The sequence below is a fragment of the Quercus suber genome, unplaced genomic scaffold (assembly GCF_002906115.3).
Source record: "Quercus suber isolate HL8 unplaced genomic scaffold, Cork oak 2.0 scaffold_18, whole genome shotgun sequence".
In the NCBI taxonomy this organism is placed as follows: Eukaryota; Viridiplantae; Streptophyta; class Magnoliopsida; order Fagales; family Fagaceae; genus Quercus; species Quercus suber.
In genome coordinates, this window is record NW_027069483.1 from 2,109,129 (window position 1) to 2,126,589 (window position 17,461).

Below are 17,461 nucleotides of genomic sequence, written 5' to 3' on the forward strand. Positions count from 1 at the left end.
ATCCCACAGAGAGGAGAGAGGAGAGAGAGAAAGAAAGAAAGAAAGAGTCTTGAGAAGAGAAAGAAAGAGATGTCAGTCGTCAGTGGGTGTGTTGTTTTGATTGCGAAGAAAAGCATCGAAGAAACGCCAAAACAGACACGCATACACACAACACACAAAAAATATTTTTTGAAAATTCAGGGGGCACAAAAACAGTGATGACAAAGTTTATGAGACTAATATTATTCAGCTTTCACGCTCGTCGTTGTTGTTGTTGCTGTTGAGAAATGAAATGGGTGGAGCAACAATCACCAACTCTTGTGTGTTGAGTCGCTGCTTTCGCTGCGATCCAAGCCTAAGTCTCAATCACTCACACCATCACCTTCTTCTTGTCTTTCAATAGAATGGGCCAATTGGGTTTGCTTATTTTTCGCTATATTCATTTGGGCAGTCGTATTTATTTGATTTTGATATGCAAACTCACAGGGACACCAACTGTTTGACGAAATGTTTTGTTAATTGGGTATTCTATAAGCTCTGCCTTTTGTTATTGCAGGTATACTAAGATGGGGTTCGCCGGTAATGTTGAGCCATGTTTTATTGTTCCCACAGTAGTTGCAGTAAACGAGTCGTTTTTGAACCAATCTCGAAGCTCCTCAAAAGCCAGTTGGCTAGCGCAACACAGTGCTGGTGTGATGGCCGATCTTGACTTCTTCATCGGGGATGAGGCAGTTGCGAGATCTCGATCTAGTACTACTTACAATCTCAGCTATCCAATTCAGCATGGCCAGGTGGAAAATTGGGACGCAATGGAGCGGTTCTGGCAGCAGTGTATATTCAACTATTTGCGGTGTGATCCGGAGGACCATTACTTTTTATTGACCGAGAGTCCGCTTACTGCACCAGAGAGCCGCGAGTATACTGGTGAAATTATGTTTGAGACATTCAATGTTCCTGGGCTTTATATAGGAGTGAATTCGGTGCTCGCTCTTGCGGCCGGGTATACTACATCTAAGGTTGGTTTCAATGCTCAACAATTGTAGGAGTTTGTGTTCTTTTGGATTTAGGAGTGTGAAATTTACAGCTCTTATCAAATTCAGAATAATGTTCAATTGAGTTCAAACTGAATTAGGTTACTAGTACTAACAAGAAAGTTCATTAAACTTGATTGAGTATTTGATAGAGGCCTAGGTGTTGAGAAATTGCGCAATGATCTAGCCCAAATGGCATGTCTCCCCTTGCAAGAGCAAGGTGGAAGGCAGTAAAGAAAAACTGAAGTGTTGGGAAATGGCAGTAACATACCAACTTTACTATCCTTAGAGCCAAAAAAATATTTGAACTATTTGATGATAATTCATAATTTCATTTTTGAGAAAAACTTATAAGGAGGAGGTGTAAGTGACACAATAAGTAATACACTTGTAGGATAGAGCTATGCGTACAGGTCACTTCCTCACACTTAGGTATGCTCAAACGCATGCTTTACCAGCTTAATTACATATTTCACACTGAAGCACCTTGCTTCGCATTACATGTGATGGGAATAAAGGTTCCAATATGAATTTGGGATAAAACCAACTTGAAGGCCCAGCTAGTTCTGTCACTTCATGGCAAGTATTTTATGGTGGAATATCTGAGAAGTGGGAGAAAGAGAGAAGGCAGCAGGCGGTGGTGTCTAGAGAGTAGTGTGATTAGTACTTTTCAAGAAAAGGTGGCAGGTACCAGCTCTTTTTTTGCTAGGTAGGTAGTGGGAGGGGGTTGGTGGGGTTCAAACTCCAGGCCTCAGGCACCATAAGAGGTGCTGGAACCATTGGGGTATCCCTTGAACCCCAGCAGGTACCAGCTTGATAAAGCTGTTATCTAATGATTTCCTTAAACATAAGCGGATTAATCTTATGAGCTCAATTATGCAAGATTATAACCATTAGCTTGGCTACTCTTTTTTATTTCTTATTTGCTTTTCCACCCAAATATGAAACCAGAATGAAGGTGTATTTTCAAGAAATTCATCAGAGGTTGTTTTAGTTTTGTTTTGCTGTTGCTGGTTTAATGATTTTTATTGTTATTTCTGGTAAATTGGTTGTGTTGAAATTCTGTACTTCTGTTATTTTAAATAAATTTTAATTCTATGGCTTTTACATATATATATATATATAGATCTGTGTTTATGTACATTTTTCTACTGTTATCTTTGATATTTTTTTGATAGTTTCCATTTAGATTGACCTACAGTTCTTCTTAGTGTGAGATGACAGGGGTTGTAGTGGATGTTGGAGATGGGGCTACACATGTTGTACCTGTTGCAGATGGTTATGTCATTGGGAGTAGCATTAAGTCAGTTCCTATTGCTGGGAAAGATGTAACTCTTTTCGTCCAGCAGCTTATGCGGGTATGTTCTCCTTGTAACTCATCATACAAACTGTAAATTAATTGGTTGTGCTGGGATTGTTTGGAAGGTCATTGTTTTCAAATGTATACCTATTATTGCATCCAAGTCATAATAAATTGGGTATTCTATAAGCTCTGCCTTTTGTTATTGCAGGTATACTAAGATGGGGTTCGCCGGTAATGTTGAGCCATGTTTTATTGTTCCCACAGTAGTTGCAGTAAACGAGTCGTTTTTGAACCAATCTCGAAGCTCCTCAAAAGCCAGTTGGCTAGCGCAACACAGTGCTGGTGTGATGGCCGATCTTGACTTCTTCATCGGGGATGAGGCAGTTGCGAGATCTCGATCTAGTACTACTTACAATCTCAGCTATCCAATTCAGCATGGCCAGGTGGAAAATTGGGACGCAATGGAGCGGTTCTGGCAGCAGTGTATATTCAACTATTTGCGGTGTGATCCGGAGGACCATTACTTTTTATTGACCGAGAGTCCGCTTACTGCACCAGAGAGCCGCGAGTATACTGGTGAAATTATGTTTGAGACATTCAATGTTCCTGGGCTTTATATAGGAGTGAATTCGGTGCTCGCTCTTGCGGCCGGGTATACTACATCTAAGGTTGGTTTCAATGCTCAACAATTGTAGGAGTTTGTGTTCTTTTGGATTTAGGAGTGTGAAATTTACAGCTCTTATCAAATTCAGAATAATGTTCAATTGAGTTCAAACTGAATTAGGTTACTAGTACTAACAAGAAAGTTCATTAAACTTGATTGAGTATTTGATAGAGGCCTAGGTGTTGAGAAATTGCGCAATGATCTAGCCCAAATGGCATGTCTCCCCTTGCAAGAGCAAGGTGGAAGGCAGTAAAGAAAAACTGAAGTGTTGGGAAATGGCAGTAACATACCAACTTTACTATCCTTAGAGCCAAAAAAATATTTGAACTATTTGATGATAATTCATAATTTCATTTTTGAGAAAAACTTATAAGGAGGAGGTGTAAGTGACACAATAAGTAATACACTTGTAGGATAGAGCTATGCGTACAGGTCACTTCCTCACACTTAGGTATGCTCAAACGCATGCTTTACCAGCTTAATTACATATTTCACACTGAAGCACCTTGCTTCGCATTACATGTGATGGGAATAAAGGTTCCAATATGAATTTGGGATAAAACCAACTTGAAGGCCCAGCTAGTTCTGTCACTTCATGGCAAGTATTTTATGGTGGAATATCTGAGAAGTGGGAGAAAGAGAGAAGGCAGCAGGCGGTGGTGTCTAGAGAGTAGTGTGATTAGTACTTTTCAAGAAAAGGTGGCAGGTACCAGCTCTTTTTTTGCTAGGTAGGTAGTGGGAGGGGGTTGGTGGGGTTCAAACTCCAGGCCTCAGGCACCATAAGAGGTGCTGGAACCATTGGGGTATCCCTTGAACCCCAGCAGGTACCAGCTTGATAAAGCTGTTATCTAATGATTTCCTTAAACATAAGCGGATTAATCTTATGAGCTCAATTATGCAAGATTATAACCATTAGCTTGGCTACTCTTTTTTATTTCTTATTTGCTTTTCCACCCAAATATGAAACCAGAATGAAGGTGTATTTTCAAGAAATTCATCAGAGGTTGTTTTAGTTTTGTTTTGCTGTTGCTGGTTTAATGATTTTTATTGTTATTTCTGGTAAATTGGTTGTGTTGAAATTCTGTACTTCTGTTATTTTAAATAAATTTTAATTCTATGGCTTTTACATATATATATATATATAGATCTGTGTTTATGTACATTTTTCTACTGTTATCTTTGATATTTTTTTGATAGTTTCCATTTAGATTGACCTACAGTTCTTCTTAGTGTGAGATGACAGGGGTTGTAGTGGATGTTGGAGATGGGGCTACACATGTTGTACCTGTTGCAGATGGTTATGTCATTGGGAGTAGCATTAAGTCAGTTCCTATTGCTGGGAAAGATGTAACTCTTTTCGTCCAGCAGCTTATGCGGGTATGTTCTCCTTGTAACTCATCATACAAACTGTAAATTAATTGGTTGTGCTGGGATTGTTTGGAAGGTCATTGTTTTCAAATGTATACCTATTATTGCATCCAAGTCATAATGAGGTAGATTTTAGTTGTTTAGTTTGTAGATCTGTTGACTTATAAATGAAGAATAATGTCTTTGGTGTAATATCTTTTGTAGTTACAATTTTATTTAGCAATAAGCAAATTAACAGTGCCATGGACATAACCATAAAGGTTTGGTATGTGGCTCCTACAGAAATGGGCATTCTTTATATGTTTTTCCTGGAATATTTTTGTCTACCCAATTTTAAGGACCTCATTAAAGAAAACACTCAATAGTAGACTGACTGAGGCCGGGTTTTTAGAATGTCATCAATGTAACATGTCAGTGCACTGATATTTAAGACAAAAATGTGGTCCATTCTATACAATATTTCCCAGTCACTTCATTGTTGGATTCATACAGTTTTAACTGCATCAATATGGTAAATTTAGCTCTTTCAATGACTGATTTGTGGATTCTTGCGTTTTTTTTTTTTTTTTTCATGTAGGAAAGAGGAGAGCATGTGCCCCCTGAAGACTCATTTGAAGTGGCTCGGAAAGTGAAGGAAACATATTGCTACACTTGTTCTGACATTGTCAAGGTGAACTTACTTTCATTACAGTTTGGATTGAACAGATCCTGGGACAAATGGATGTAATTTTTCTTTATTACTCTGCCCTGGGCATTATATTGCAAGTTATCAGCTCTTCATATTACTTTCTCTATTGGATATTTGTGTGGATCTGAATTTTTAATCTTTAGATTACTTGATGATAACTTCATTTCCCAATGATTTCAGGAATTCAATAAGCATGACAAAGAACCAGCAAAATATGTTAAGCAGTGGAGAGGTATTAAACCAAAGACTGGGGCACCATACTCTTGTGATATCGGCTATGAACGGTTTCTTGGCCCTGAGGTTTGATCTATCTTATCTTTGACAATCTTCTCCTCCCCAATACCTTAGTTCATCCCTGTTCTGTATTTTTCTGGTAGATGTTCCATTGAATTGTTATTTCGTTTTTCAGTAATGAAATGTTCACTCCTAAATTTAGCCTCGCCATTACTAATTTTGTCAATTCCTGTTTGTATTAAATTGATATTCCACATGGCCTGTATTGGTGTCGTATCTATCAATCTTTTGATTCTACAAAAATTTTATATACTTCTATATGAAGATTTACCCAGACCACAGTCTCTTTGATCAAAGACTATTTATTGTCAGTGGCAGACATTAGATTATTCTTTTTCTCAAACAATTAAAGTGAACTCCATTTATGGAACCAAAGAATAAGGAAGTTTCCCCTGGATGTAAATTCTTCATGATTTCAAGTTTTGGCTTTGATAACTGTATTTGGAGACTCTCTTAACCTATAATTTTCAGTCATTCGTCCAGAGATAATTCTTTAAAACTTTGAAAAGCATTTATGAAAAAGGTTGGAAATAATACACAGCTTTTGAATAGCTTTTAACCAACTGCATACTGCTGTTTGTTCTGATGATTTGTTTGACTTGTTTATAGGTTTTCTTTAATCCTGAAATATATAGCAGCGAGTTTTCAACCCCCCTACCAGCTGTAATCGACAAGTGTATTCAGTCTGCACCAATTGACACAAGAAGAGCTTTGTATAAGGTGAAGTACATAGGCTCCAGGAAAACTATGCAAACTTTTTTATTAGATGTGGTATATTCCAATGGAACAGTGTAATGCAGCATAGATGGTTTGTACCAAAAATAGGAAAAAAGTTAACAAAATAAATCTTAGGCTTCACCACCTTGGGTAGCTTGGAATAACCACCAAGCTTAGAGAAATTTTGACTAAATTCATTGTGTCCTGCAATGTTCTCTGGAGCCTTTAAGTAGGGCTTCCATTGCTACCACAAATAAAGAAATACATATGAAATCAGCCATAACTGATATGGAAATCGACTGTAATCAATTGATATGAAAGTAACAACAAAATAAAATAAAATCAATCAACTTTAATTTTGTCTTAATCAGTGTCAATTACTCCTCCATCATTCAATCACAAGGTCACTGCCCTCCTGTGTCAGAACCTGGTGTCCACACCACAGTGAGAGCAACTATGTTGGAGGACTGACATGTAGTGATGTGGGCTTGTACAGTTGCACCTTTATTTATGAATTATTAAATGGGTCTTGAGATTTAGGTGGATCTTCAACTCCATCCATCAGTTTCATAGAACTTTCTTGCCATAATTTCTGCTGATGGAGTATTTTTCTTACCTATCAAAAAAAAAAAAAAAAAAAATCTGCTGATTATCCATGGTTGGACAGTTCTTGACTTAAAAACATGATTGTTTCAACTTCCAAACTTCAGCATGAGATTTTTCTCTTTTTATCCATCATATGGTTATTTGAATTACTTTAGTTTTGAGGTTCAAGCACTGTTCTATACCAAATTTTATTTTTATGCATTAATGAGGGGCTATTGTTACTTTTTTTTTGAGGGGGTGGGGAGAGATGATGGTTTATATACAATATTTTATTTTACAACTCACTGACTTGTTTTTGTCTCCTTTGTTTGTGTGGTAAATCTCAGAATATAGTACTGTCTGGAGGCTCAACCATGTTTAAGGACTTCCATAGGAGGTTGCAACGAGACTTAAAGAAGATTGTGGATGCCAGGGTTCTTGCATCAGAAGCTCGACTTGGTGGGGAAATAAAAGTAAGAGTATTTAACATATTTTTTATTTCTTCTATTTTTGTAATATATAAAATGTGTGCAGCTATTCATGATATGAAAAGGCTGAGCAATTTTTTCCCTCTTTGGTGCTCTCTCTCTTCTGGACCTCCAGTCACAACCAGTAGAAGTTAATGTAGTCAGCCATCCCATCCAGAGATTTGCAGTTTGGTTTGGAGGCTCTGTACTTGCATCAACACCTGAATTTTTTGCGGTATGAATTTTGCCTCTCATCTTAATGGACCAAAACTATAATGATTATCGTGTACGTTTACTTTTTTTCACATGAATCCTCAATTTCATATTCTGCTTCACCGTGGAAGACATTGTGGTTTCTCAGTGGTTGCAGTTGATTGTCACCTTTTAGTTGCCTATTGCCTTTACATCCCATTTATTAAGTACATTGTCATGCTTGTCCTTTCTCAAGAATGAAGGGACCACTTCATTGGTTCCAGAGAAGACAATAGCTGGGACAGCTAATATGAATTAAAAATCTAACCACCATAAAGGGAATTGTAGAAGCTTGTAAGTATAGGAAGTAGGTGGAGTTTGACATTCTTGATTGCATTGTGTGGCATTAGCAATATGCAATGTTGTAAAATTCCATTCCCATCATTTCAGCTTGGCAACAAAATGGTAACACATTTGTGATGCCCAATTCTAGGCCCCACCCCCTCCTTTCACTCTTTCAGCCCCCAAATGAAAAGTAAAAAGTAAAATCCTCTCATCAATGCTTTTGATGCTTGATTCATTGCTTTCTCTTGTGCTCATCATTAACATTACCCAAGTTTAAATATTCTTCAGTGAATGAATTTTTGATTTTTAACTTGAAGTTCTGACTCCACCTGCAGGCTTGCCATACAAAAGCAGAGTATGAGGAGTATGGTGCTAGCATATGCCGAACTAATCCTGTTTTCAAGGGCATGTATTGATGCAAAAAACCATTTTGGCTGATCATTGTTTTGTGATTAAGATGCTCAATGGAATGCCTCGCCATTTCCACCTTCCTTATGCACTTCAATTCACTTCACCCTATCTTCCTCGGCATTTAATTTTCTTGAGTTGGTGGGAGGGGATGTAAAATATGTTCAGATTCATTTTTGTAAGAATATGTGGGTTTCCTGTATCCATTCTTTCATTAGGGGGTAGCAGTTCTGCTCTCAGCAGCCAAAAGGGAATGGCCATTGTCATTGGGGCAAACGTTAACCCAGCTGAAATGCAATTCTAATGTTCAGCTTAGATAGAGTTGGTAAAATATTTTTTTTTTTCAAACAAGAAAAAAATTAAGAACGAGTAGTCCACCAAGTACATTCTTAGGTAGGAAGTAAAATTCATTTCGATTGAGTTGTTGTAATATGAGAACTAATTTGAGTTATAAATGTTTTTGCTTGAATTCTCTCTACCTGTTTGGATAATTTGTACAATTAATTTTTTCACTTCAATTCTTCCAATGTACAATTGCTCTCAAACAGGTATAGCCATCCCATGGACCCCAATTGAAACAGCTCACTTTACCTTCAAATTTGTGTAGTGCAATACCACTGAGTGCAAGAGACATTCAATGAGTTATTATGATACCCTTTTAACAGTCCCAAGTATGTAAAAAGGGTGGGCAAAATTATTGCATTGACAAACTCACGAGAGAATTGAGCTTTTACAGATTACAACCAAAAACTCATGAAAAGGTTGCTATCTACAAGAAGCAATTGTATGTTCTGCCAAGCAGTCACCAGCTTTTAGCTCTCCTTGTTCTGTCTACTTCTTACTTGTTAATCATTAATTGACTCAATTGGCCTTATGCAGCTTCAATATGACAATTCTCTATTGGGGTTTGGCATATTAATAAGTCAGAAAAAATGAGAAAACGAAAAAAAGTGAACATTGTCGTAGAAAGTAGGGAAATAGTGGAGTGTCCTACAATTACATCCCTCGAGAATTTGTTCGGACTTGCAAATAAGATGAAAGGGAAAACAAAACCAAAACTATATATATAAAATTAATAACAAGCTTTTTTTAAGAGTACATGCCTATCAATTTCAGCATCCTAAAAGAGAGAGAAAATTGGTACATCACTCTCATTCATCTTATTTCCCATTGCTCATTCTTCCACTCTCATCTATTCCATACCACTATCGAAAAAAAAGCTCCCTTTATGTCACAATCTAGTGGTGATTGAAATGACTTTTAGGTGGCCAGCATTATCTTCTCTTTTGGGATTAATGGAGGATTATCTATATGTTCATATTACAATTAACACAATAATTCGTAAATAATTATAATGTCCACCCTACAATCTGAAATTGTTGATAAAATCAATCAATTAGTGGACCAGTTGGGATGCAAATTAATAGGTATTACTCTATTAATATTGATGTATAAGAAGTAAAAAAAAAAAAAAATGTAATTCGTAATTATTAAAGTGATAATTGTTCCTCCCACTTTCAAGAGAAATACTTAGGAAGGATGAACATAATGAACATTCTATCATAGTTATTCCACTTGTTCCTGCTTAACTTCTAAATAACAAAATATATTAAATATTCCTAAAAAAACCCTTAAAAGAATTATAGTTACTTCGTATTATGCATGAGAAATTTTATTGAAAAATATTTTGGAATGATACATATTTTAATATTTATAAGAAATAAAAGGCCAAATTATAAAATTTGTAGAAAATTTTCAATGTAATTAAAATAATATAATTTTCTGACAAAGAACATACATAACTTCTTCTTTTTTGAGAAAAAAAAAAGAACATACATAACTTAATGACTCTGTTTAGAATTGGATTGCTTTATTCAAATTAAAAAAAAAAAATTGAGTTCTAATTGGTATGAACTAATATACAACAAAAATCAGATTAAATATATGGGCTTCCATATAAAATGGAAGCCCATATTTTTCTGGGTCGTTATTCTGAAAAATATTTTTTAATTGAGTTTAAATTTTATATAAAGTCCATATAAAAAAAATTCATATATTTACCCTGTCCATTAAAACTTGTCACATCATATTTTTTAATAAATGGCACCCAAAAAAAAAAAAAAAATCAAAGAGAAAAGATCATATTTTGTTGATATATATATATATATATTTTTTTTTTTTTGGTGCATTGCAAGAGTTACCCGTTAATTATAAATACATCTTGTAATGATTACTTGAAAAAATAACAATTTCAAAACCTTACATTGTAGTTGTTTGGAGATTTTTTTTTTTTTTTCACATGCCATGTGGTCGAATCTTAGTGGGTGATATTTGCCCAATCAATAAAAGGTACAAAATTAGAAATGGGCCCAATAAACCAAAAGCCCAAAATTTCTCCAAAAGTTAACTAGGATCAAAGCCCGTTATTTTCTTTCCTCACTAAACCACATGACAAAGGTAATTTTATTATTATTATTATTATTTTATACAAGACAGAAATTCCACTTTAACTTAATTTAAGTATATATGTGTGTGAAACTCTCTCTTAGCGATTTGAACCCAAACCCTTGCCCCCACACCCCACAAACATTTATACTTATAGAGTGACCATCGCACCAAAAGTGTGCGGTGGTATGACACAGGTAATTAAAAAACCTATAATTTTCTCACCTCGCCAACTAGGCACAAAATTCTGAAAAAGACACTCCATGCAAGCTCAGAGACAGAAAAGTAGAAGCCTAAACAAGGAAAATGCCATTAGAGAGACTCCACCCACTCTAAAGCTATCAAACGCAAAAGCAATGGAGCTCAACCTATAAGAAAATGAGAAAATAAGCTTAAGAAAGAAATTAACAATTGTTTGGTTAGTTACTCGTGTTCAAATAGAACTAGCTAACAACTGGACTAGCTACACTAAAAAACAAAACACCAAGGAGAAGCAGGAGCTTGACACATGGTAAACAATTCAAAATTTCCCATTTATAGGTTGTTGCTAACACTAGAAAGGAGACAAGATCCATTATGAGAGAGAGAGAGAGAGAGAGAGAGAGAGAGAGAGAGAGAGAGAGAGAGTNATGTTCTGCCAAGCAGTCACCAGCTTTTAGCTCTCCTTGTTCTGTCTACTTCTTACTTGTTAATCATTAATTGACTCAATTGGCCTTATGCAGCTTCAATATGACAATTCTCTATTGGGGTTTGGCATATTAATAAGTCAGAAAAAATGAGAAAACGAAAAAAAGTGAACATTGTCGTAGAAAGTAGGGAAATAGTGGAGTGTCCTACAATTACATCCCTCGAGAATTTGTTCGGACTTGCAAATAAGATGAAAGGGAAAACAAAACCAAAACTATATATATAAAATTAATAACAAGCTTTTTTTAAGAGTACATGCCTATCAATTTCAGCATCCTAAAAGAGAGAGAAAATTGGTACATCACTCTCATTCATCTTATTTCCCATTGCTCATTCTTCCACTCTCATCTATTCCATACCACTATCGAAAAAAAAGCTCCCTTTATGTCACAATCTAGTGGTGATTGAAATGACTTTTAGGTGGCCAGCATTATCTTCTCTTTTGGGATTAATGGAGGATTATCTATATGTTCATATTACAATTAACACAATAATTCGTAAATAATTATAATGTCCACCCTACAATCTGAAATTGTTGATAAAATCAATCAATTAGTGGACCAGTTGGGATGCAAATTAATAGGTATTACTCTATTAATATTGATGTATAAGAAGTAAAAAAAAAAAAAAATGTAATTCGTAATTATTAAAGTGATAATTGTTCCTCCCACTTTCAAGAGAAATACTTAGGAAGGATGAACATAATGAACATTCTATCATAGTTATTCCACTTGTTCCTGCTTAACTTCTAAATAACAAAATATATTAAATATTCCTAAAAAAACCCTTAAAAGAATTATAGTTACTTCGTATTATGCATGAGAAATTTTATTGAAAAATATTTTGGAATGATACATATTTTAATATTTATAAGAAATAAAAGGCCAAATTATAAAATTTGTAGAAAATTTTCAATGTAATTAAAATAATATAATTTTCTGACAAAGAACATACATAACTTCTTCTTTTTTGAGAAAAAAAAAGAACATACATAACTTAATGACTCTGTTTAGAATTGGATTGCTTTATTCAAATTAAAAAAAAAATTGAGTTCTAATTGGTATGAACTAATATACAACAAAAATCAGATTAAATATATGGGCTTCCATATAAAATGGAAGCCCATATTTTTCTGGGTCATTATTCTGAAAAATATTTTTTAATTGAGTTTAAATTTTATATAAAGTCCATATAAAAAAAAATTCATATATTTACCCTGTCCATTAAAACTTGTCACATCATATTTTTTAATAAATGGCACCCAAAAAAAAAAAAAAATCAAAGAGAAAAGATCATATTTTGTTGATATATATATATATATTTTTTGTGCATTGCAAGAGTTACCCGTTAATTATAAATACATCTTGTAATGATTACTTGAAAAAATAACAATTTCAAAACCTTACATTGTAGTTGTTTGGAGATTTTTTTTTTTTTTTTCACATGCCATGTGGTCGAATCTTAGTGGGTGATATTTGCCCAATCAATAAAAGGTACAAAATTAGAAATGGGCCCAATAAACCAAAAGCCCAAAATTTCTCCAAAAGTTAACTAGGATCAAAGCCCGTTATTTTCTTTCCTCACTAAACCACATGACAAAGGTAATTTTATTATTATTATTATTATTATTATTATTATTATTATTATTTTATACAAGATAGAAATTCCACTTTAACTTAATTTAAGTATATATGTGTGTGAAACTCTCTCTTAGAGATTTGAACCCAAACCCTTGCCCCCACACCCCACAAACATTTATACTTATAGAGTGACCATCGCATCAAAAGTGTGCGGTGGTATGACACAGGTAATTAAAAAACCTATAATTTTCTCACCTCGCCAACTAGGCACAAAATTCTGAAAAGACACTCCATGCAAGCTCAGAGACAGAAAAGTAGAAGCCTAAACAAGGAAAATGCCACTAGAGAGACTCCACCCACTCTAAAGCTATCAAACGCAAAAGCAATGGAGCTCAACCTATAAGAAAATGAGAAAATAAGCTTAAGAAAGAAATTAACAATTGTTTGGTTAGTTACTCGTGTTCAAATAGAACTAGCTAACAACTGGACTAGCTACACTAAAAAACAAAACACCAAGGAGAAGCAAGAGCTTGACACATGGTAAACAATTCAAAATTTCCCATTTATAGGTTGTTGCTAACACTAGAAAGGAGACAAGATCCATTATGAGAGAGAGAGAGAGAGAGAGAGAGAGAGAGAGAGAGAGAGAGAGAGAGAGAGAGAGAGAGAGAGAGAGAGAGTTTCCCTCTTCTTGAAGGCTCGACCATGCCTTGAGAGGCTATGACTAAACCTCCTTAAGAGAAAAAAACTCTTCTATATTTCTTCATCCCTAAGCCAAATTTCATCACGAAAAAAGACTTTTACTCTTCCAACTAGCCAATCTTGCCTCTACCTTCTCCTTAACATAGGCAAAATCTCTGGCCTTGTTATTTGATAAGAATAATGGCACCCCCGAGTACTTAGTTCCATGCCGAAGTTCTTTAAATCCCAACTGGTCTTTAACTTGTCTAATAAAATCAGGATGGATTCCTTTTGAACTAAAAATGCCAGACTTCTCAACACTTACAATTTGCCATAACAATCCAAACAATTCAACAGAGTTCTTATTTCTGACTGCTTGGCATTGCAAAATAGCATCACATCATCAGCATAGAAGAGCTTTGTGATCATTGGAACTCCATTTGCTAAATGCACCCTTCTAATATTACCTTTATACAATGATGAAGAGATAGGGAGATAGGGGATCCCCCTGTCGCAGACCCCTACATGGGTTGATTCTTACTTCATGACTCCCATTAATCAATAAGGTGTAGCTGACTGTGGATATACATTGCTGAATTAAGGTGATAAATCTCTCACAAAACCCAAAGGCCTTAAGTGTAGTCAATAGGAAACTCCACTCCATTCTATCGTATGCTTTTTGAAAATCAGTTTTCAAACCAATGCAGCCTTTTTTCTTTCTTTTAGTTCTGAAACTGTGAACAATTTCCTGCGCAAGAATTATATTTTCAGCAATATTTCTATCTGGAATAAAAGCTACTTGAGTTGGATCAATCATCTTATTTAATAAAGGTCTTAGCCTAGAGACTAAAATTTTCCAAATCACCTTGTAGCAAACGTTGCAGAGACTGATAGGTCTGAGTTGATTGAAATTATGAGCACCTTGAACTTTGGGGATAAGTGTGATATAAGTGTGATTCAACTCACTGAGCATCCATCCCTCTTTGAAAAAACTTTGAACAGCAGCTACAAGTTGATCGCCAACTATCGACCAATAATGTCTGTAAAATAAGCCAGGCATTCCGTCTGGCCCTGGAGCTTTGAGGGGGTGCATTTCAAACACTACTCTTTGTTGAGGTTCAAAATTAAATGGTCACAAACTAAGGCCCAAAGAAGTAAACAATGTTGGGCCCATTTTCACACAAAAAATAAATGAATAATAAAACTGGAAAGACTAGGCTCTCACAAATAAAGAAAAGAGAGAAGAAAGAAAGAAAGGGGAAGAAGCCCAGAGGAATGGAACCAGCGAACTGAAGAAAGCCCAGAAAGAAGAACTGGGTCAGGATCCCAGAAGCCCCCAGAGTCAGAAGATCCCTGGACGCGCGAAGTGAGATTAAAGCAAATTCAAAGAGAGATAAAAGACAAAAGACATGCAGGTCTCATGCTCCAGACATGCAGTAGAGCCATGAGGTACGCGCAGGAGCCTGGTCCCAACCATTTGGAGAAAGTGACAGGGAAGAGTACAACTGAAAAAGGGCTGGAGCGCTGAGAAGAAAAAGCCAAAAAGCTTCAGACCAGCCAACAGAAAAATCTGGAAATAGAAAACTAGCTAAGGGACTTTCACTTGGTCAGACCAAAAAGCAAGAAACTATGAAGAAAAAGGGAAAAGATATGACCCTGAGCAACCTGGCACGACACGAGCTCTAAGGGGCAAAAGAGAGAAATTGTTAGTACCCTCAGAGGCCGAAGTTGTGCTGTAAAAGGAGCAAGGGGTCCATGCTACCAAAGGGGGAAGATCCAGACTAAGGGATAGAGAATTCATTTACGATTAGATCATTTGAGGCATTCACAATCTAAAGTCTCATAAAATTATAGGAAAGGCTCTGTAAACTTAAGAGAAAACAGAGGAACCGTTCCCGGTATTCCAGAGGCAGCCGCTATAGTACATGCTCGGATTCAACAAATTCAAACTTTGCAAGCCTTTGAAGCTTGAATAGCTATCAAAGTCTGTAACTTTTGAACTCAGTTGAACCTTACACCACGTCTTAGTGAGTGCTGTAATCTCGACTAAGGGAAATTAATAAAATACATCTCATTAATTAGGGGATCCCTAACTTGTTCTTGCATCATATTTCACTTGTTGTGCATACCTTTACTGTTAAAATGTCATTCAATACGGATATACTTGTTTGTTGGCTATTTGTATTGTAGGAAGTTTGTTTTGTGCATCAATCGGTTCTTAAACAGCCCTTTAGCTGCGGTGAATCGAGCCCAGTCCACCAAGAACATTTTATTCAGCTCAGGATCTTTGGGCCATAGTGCTGGGAAAAAATAGGCACTCCCACATTTTGGCGACTCCACTGGGGACTGGGTAAAGAAAAGGAAGAAACAATCCCTTCGCAGAACATGCCTCAGAGACAAAGAAACAGTAAAGGTGCTAATGTGCCACCCCTGGCCTCTGAGCCCGTGGGAGAAAATGAAGTGGCCTCCAGGCAAAGAGGCGAGGTGCCCCTAGCAGAACAGGAGGCCGTGTCAGGACAAAGAAATGCAAGGCAGGAGCTAGATCCCATGGCTTAGATGACTACAATGTTGAAAGACTTGTAACAAGAAGTCCGCCTTCTCAAAGAGGGCAAGACACAGGAAGTCAGAGACAATGCCCCCCATGTGGGCAACCAAGATAGAACCCAGCCAGAGGGAAGGTCAGCCGTGGGAGGAGGAGCTAACCCCTAATACCTAACACTAGCAGATGTTAGTGCCCTCCTGCACCAAGAAAGGGAAAAACTTTTCGGGATCCCCAAGCAGTTTTCTTGGGATCCCCCATTCCCACCAGAACTCCTCAGCAAGCCATACCCCAAAGGATATGAGCTGCCAAAGTTCCATCCTTTTGATGGAAGGAATGAAAATGCAGTAGAACACGTGAGCAGGTTCATTCACACTATGGGCCCCTACGTAGGAGACCGAGAACTATGTATAAGAGAGTTTGCTAAGTCCCTAGTGGACAGAGCATACACTTGGTACACCACACTAAAACCTGGGTCCATTAAGACCTGGGACAAAATGATGGAGAGATTTTGTGCAAAATATTACCTTGGTGAGGACAAGGTCACTTTCCAAAGCCTTCAGATGATAAGGCAGAGGCCTGGAGAGGATCCCGTCCAGTTCATCAAAAGATTTGAAGATATGTCCCTAGACTGTTATGGGGAATATGAAGAAAAAGAGCTCGTAGAGACTTGCATCTCTAACATGCTTTTTGATTACAGACTCAACCTCGAAAATTTATGTATCACACAGTTCGCTGACCTATTACATAGAACAAGAAGGATAGCACAAACTATGAGGGCAAAGAGGATGCCAGCATCCCAAGCCATGACAGCATCAGTGGGAGAAAAAAGGAAAAGGCTTGATGGAAAAATGTTCCAGGAACCACCAGTGATCCTATGTATCGTAGAAGAATTAAACCATGTCCTGGACAAATGGATTGGGGATGGAGTGGTTAGGCCATTCACTGTGTCCAGGCCACCAACCGAGGAAGAAAGGAAAAATCCTTTGTTTTGCAGGATTCATAATTATGTTAAGCATTCCACCAAGAATTGTTGGACCCTCCGCAGGCTCTTTCACAGGAAGCTAAGAGAAGGAACTCTGGAGCTTACCCAGAAGGAACCAGAAGTACAAAGGAACCCCCTGCCCAACCACAAAGGAAATGGGGTGGTAGCTGTAGTAATCCATGGGAACCTGGCAGAAGTAGAAGAGCCAGAAGGATCCTTCCACCTAAACACAGTCAGGACCCTCCAGAAGAATCCCAAGTTCATATCACTACTCAATCAGCTGGGATTTGGACCAGAAGTAAGGAGGGTGGCCACGAAATCTCTCATGACTATAGCAGCAGATTCAGGAATGGAATGTTTCACAACAAAATCACATGCTAGTCGAGCTTTCCTAGAGACAACCAATGCCATAACTTTCACTAATGAAGACATGGAGGTTGAGCATCCAGACCACCGTAGACCTCTTTACCTAATGGCCACCATAAATGGTATCCAAATCAGAA

General features: G+C 36.8%; 2 protein-coding genes across 2 annotated transcripts in view; both read left to right on the forward strand.

Moving 5' to 3' along the window:
- The window catches only part of LOC112022213 (actin-related protein 3), a gene marked incomplete in the record, with an annotated part of 8,981 nt that extends 462 nt beyond the window's left edge, over positions 1-8,519 (forward strand). The window contains 8 exon segments of the mRNA XM_065760969.1: positions 536-995; positions 2,222-2,368; positions 4,923-5,015; positions 5,214-5,333; positions 5,937-6,047; positions 6,977-7,102; positions 7,233-7,331; positions 7,969-8,519. Of these exon segments, the coding sequence (XP_065617041.1) occupies positions 536-995; positions 2,222-2,368; positions 4,923-5,015; positions 5,214-5,333; positions 5,937-6,047; positions 6,977-7,102; positions 7,233-7,331; positions 7,969-8,049 (1,237 nt within the window).
- Positions 2,490-4,390, forward strand: LOC136062230 (actin-related protein 3-like). Its single transcript, XM_065761048.1, has 2 exons — positions 2,490-2,981; positions 4,208-4,390. The coding sequence occupies exons 1-2, from the start codon at positions 2,532-2,534 to the stop codon at positions 4,388-4,390; spliced, it is 633 nt and encodes a 210-aa protein (XP_065617120.1). The 5' UTR covers positions 2,490-2,531.
- Positions 8,520-17,461: the final 8,942 nt, after the last annotated feature.

Excerpts from the sequence above, each read along its gene's own strand:
- LOC136062230 (XM_065761048.1), top strand. The coding sequence starts at position 2,532 with ATGGGGTTCGCCGGTAATGTTGAGCCATGTTTTATTGTTCCCACAGTA. Across the intron at positions 2,982-4,207 it reads CCGGGTATACTACATCTAAG|TGTGAGATGACAGGGGTTGT; the intron begins GTTGGTTTCAAT and ends AGTTCTTCTTAG.